General features: G+C 43.0%; 1 protein-coding gene across 1 annotated transcript in view; it reads right to left on the minus strand.

Annotated features, from left to right (window-relative positions):
* The window catches only part of IYD (iodotyrosine deiodinase), a 12,358-nt gene extending 11,895 nt beyond the window's left edge, over nt 1-463 (minus strand). Inside the window, exon 1 of the mRNA XM_010191776.1 lies at nt 283-463. Within this exon, the coding sequence (XP_010190078.1) occupies nt 283-463 (181 nt within the window). The remainder of the gene's footprint in view (nt 1-282) is intronic.
* Nucleotides 464-3,871: the final 3,408 nt, after the last annotated feature.

A 3,871-nucleotide genomic window follows, 5' to 3' on the forward strand; every position in this document is an offset into this window, starting at 1 on the left:
CACTCTCCACAGAGTCCCCCATACGCTGTGCAGAGGGACAGATGGGGCCTCTGAAAATGCATTTTCTTTTTGCACTGTGATCTGTGGGATTTACACCAAGAGTGATATGACATCATGACAGACTCCTTCCACAGAGCTGACAAGTTCAGGGCACAGCAGCAGTGTCGCACTATGCATTTCCATCACTGTGGAAAAGTCCAGAAGATCACATCTCCTTTATTTATATATCAGCAGATCGAATCTGAATGACAAAACTGCTCAAATGGATAAGATTTTTCTTACCTTCTTCCTCTAAGTGGTGGTCAGTGCCATCTTTTAAGTCTTCATCCACCCATGGGCGAGATAGAGGCTTGCTTTTAGTCTCATGTTTTTCCTTCCCCCTACTATTCTTCTTCATTATTACCCCAATCAAAACACAAATAATGGCTATAAAGACTGGGGTTAGGGAAGAAAAGAGTGCCATGACTATGAAAATATGGAGCCTTATTTCAAAGTTCGGCAGTCTATCCTGAAAAGGAGAGGATGAAAAGAGCAGAAGGCAGAAAGGGGTGGACCCAAGGTTCAGTCCTTGCCCCTATCCTGTGTCTACTTTTCAGACACCGCCCCCACAATCTCAACTCTGGTGTGATCCTGCTGTTAAGCAGACCAAAGTTTAGATATTTTCTGGGAAGAAACTGCTTAACAACAGCAGGCAGAGGCACTGACCATAGATAAAGGCATAACAGTACTCTCCCTTATTTTTATTGTTATGGTGGTCCCAGTAATCTTACTTGTAACAATGACCATGAGAAAGAGCCAAATGGGAATGTGACTTAAAAACTGATGGTATCTCTTTAATGTTTAACTCACACAACTAGTTTTATTGCACCAGGAAATCAGAACATCACCAACTGAATAGGAGCTTGCAGCAACACCCTTAGCTATGTAAACAGGTCAATAAAACAGTTAAGTGGTAGCATTTCTTCTGTATAAAGCATGAATGAGATGATGCACAGAATCCTGGGTGTTCTGGGCGAAGAAAAAATGAATTCAAGGAATCAAAATATTTGAGGGCTAAAAAAACAATACTGCAGCAAATTCTAAAACTAAATTCAGCTATCTTATCAAAGGGAAGATTTAAAAGTGATAGGAACCTGGTCTAATCCAAGAATGGTCAATGTCTAACCCAATCTTTTCACATCAAGCAGCTGCTTGGTAACTGAATCAACAAGGATTGAATCAATGTCTTTACCTGGGACTTTTGGGACATACTGAGTTGGTGCTGAGAGGTGTGCTGGAGAGCAGGGTACAGGAGTACTAGCACCTATAAACCCCTATTAGATAGGTGCCACCACCTATCAACCCCTTTTAGCACTGCCTAAGCACTAGCCCTATCAAGCCCTGACTCATGCTGCACAGGGCCAGCTCTGAAGTCCCTGAACCAATGGCAAGTTAATCTTTATTTTGGACAAGCCCACCCAGGATAAGTGGGAGCAGTTCATGGCTGTAACCATTCCAGAAGGTGGTGTCTCTCAGGGCAACTGGCACATCATGCAATGCAATCGGCATCTGCTGATGTGCATTGCAGATCCTGCCTAGGGCACCTCCCATTTCCTTAATATGGAAGCCAGGGCACGGAGAGGAGACAGAAGATGATGAGGCATGCACAGGTTTAATCCTCACAGGTTCTCAGTTTATACCATAGCCACTCATGTCTCACACCCCGTTGGTTTTGCAGCACTGGGCACACCTTTCCTGGTCCCATTTGACACTACTACTCCAAAGGCTCCCTACCTCCCCATGCTTCCACAGATACTGCTGGCTGCCTTGAAGAGGGTCTCTGTGTCAGGAAGCACAGATTAAAGACCACATTGCTGCACAGGGAGAGGAATGTGTGGCAATACTGGTCACCCATGCACAATGATAGTCTGGCTGATGGTCCAGTCATGTGTCCCTTTTTAATACAAGCTCCTTAATATTAAAAGGGGCAGGGCCAAGTAAATAGCTCGGCTGTGCTCAAATTGTGCTTAAAGGCAAAATGTAACTGCTTCACAAATTGTACCCTGAGTGGGCTTTCTCAGCTGTCCAGCTCTGATATAGAATAAATACCGCACTGCTGTTGCAGTGCATCCTACCCAACACACAGTCTCTGGGTCCAAGTAGGTCCTGGTCCTTCCAGGCAATGTGTGGGATCTGTGTATGAAGGTGTGGCAGAAACCAAAGTTTCTGGCCCTGATGGTGCCAGGACTGCCCTCTTCACGGCTCCTGTCCAGTCCACACAGTGGAGGTCAAAGTTGGGGTCCTCACTCAATAGGGGGCTCACATGACCATAATCTGATCACAGATCAGATTCGACCAGGGTATAAATGGGGCCCTGTTGGAGGGCACATTTGAGTCAGTCCTCCTTGGAGCAGCGGCCTACAGTTGGAGACTGTACCCTTGAGTTCGGACACCAATCAAGGTAACTCCTCAAGACTGAGAGCCCTTCCTTATTTGAAAGTGATTGTGCATTTAGGATCATCAAGCCTAAAACATATGAATTTTTAACTCAACTGTGTTGTAATATTCCCAACCAGCATATTGAACGTGTATTTGTTAAATATCAGTGGAACATTACTGTGGTGAATGAGGTTTTGGCTGCTTGATTTCAGTTACAGACTATTTGTGTGCGTAGCCATTTTGGTGCCCTTCCATGAGAGAAGGGTACTCCCAGAACCAGAAAAATGCCTGCATAAGTCCATCAGAGATGAAATAAAGAGGACATGCAAAAGTTGTGCTTAGGTTTCTAATCTAATCCAATAAAGTTAGCAATAGAAAGGCATCTACCTCTGGTTAAGAGGCAAAACCCGAGCCACGCATCTTCTCTCCCCTCTTCAGTCACAGTGTGACCTGGGACATCTACTCGGGTCATTGCTCTTGGTCTACATGTAAAAAAAGCCTAAAATCCCACAAACTGTACAGGAATAAAAAGGACAACTATTATGCAGGAAAAAAATAATTTGTCCTCTCACTTCTCTGCCTCCTGGCCCTCCAGTCATTGGGATATATACTTTACATAATCCCAATTTGAAACACTAAATTTGTACATGTAAGTAGAATAGGAACCTTCAGTTTCATCACTTTTTAAACTGCCTACTCTACAGCAATGAAGAAAGAAGGAATGAGGTGTGAATAACACTGACTCTTTCACCCACAGAGAATATTCTTGCCAACATACACACAGATTATGATCTGGATGCTTTGCACAATTGAGAATCCATCCTGAAGAGAGACAAGTTTGTGCTGAAAGAGCAAGTGAAGCTTGAGCTGTCCAAAAAGTAATTGCATTTTTTTCTGGGTAAATGGAGACAAATTTTTCATGGGAAACAAAAACTATATTAACTGTATTAAACACTATAGTCTATTTTGTTCACTTACATTTTGCCATCTTTCAGGCAACTTTATGATTCCATGATCAAAAACTTATCTTTTTCAGCATAAGCAGTGCCAGGGCAATTTGATATCCTCATCAGCAGTGAAAGTTTTACCACTCAAGGTGCTTTGTAAGGTACTAAACAAATGGTAGTCTGATGGCGCCAGGTCTTGTGAATATGGTGGATTGGAACACATCCCATCCAAGCTGAAACAAATTTTGACAAGTGACCAAACTTGTATGTGATCATGGAGAAACACACGACCTTTGCAATTTACCAATTCTAGATGTACTAGGACGTGTCAGTCCCAATTACAAAAATCATGTCCTTGAGTGCATTTTTTTTGAGGCCTCATGTAACAATTCCCACATGCAAGATTCGTAGGTTTTTTGGCCTATGAGCCTCAAACCATCCTTTTGTACCTTTGACACATACAGAGTGGCATGCATTAAAAAATACAGCAAGATGTAAGAAACAAA

The sequence above is a fragment of the Mesitornis unicolor genome, unplaced genomic scaffold (assembly GCF_000695765.1).
Source record: "Mesitornis unicolor isolate BGI_N332 unplaced genomic scaffold, ASM69576v1 scaffold9309, whole genome shotgun sequence".
Lineage (NCBI taxonomy): Eukaryota > Metazoa > Chordata > Aves > Mesitornithiformes > Mesitornithidae > Mesitornis > Mesitornis unicolor.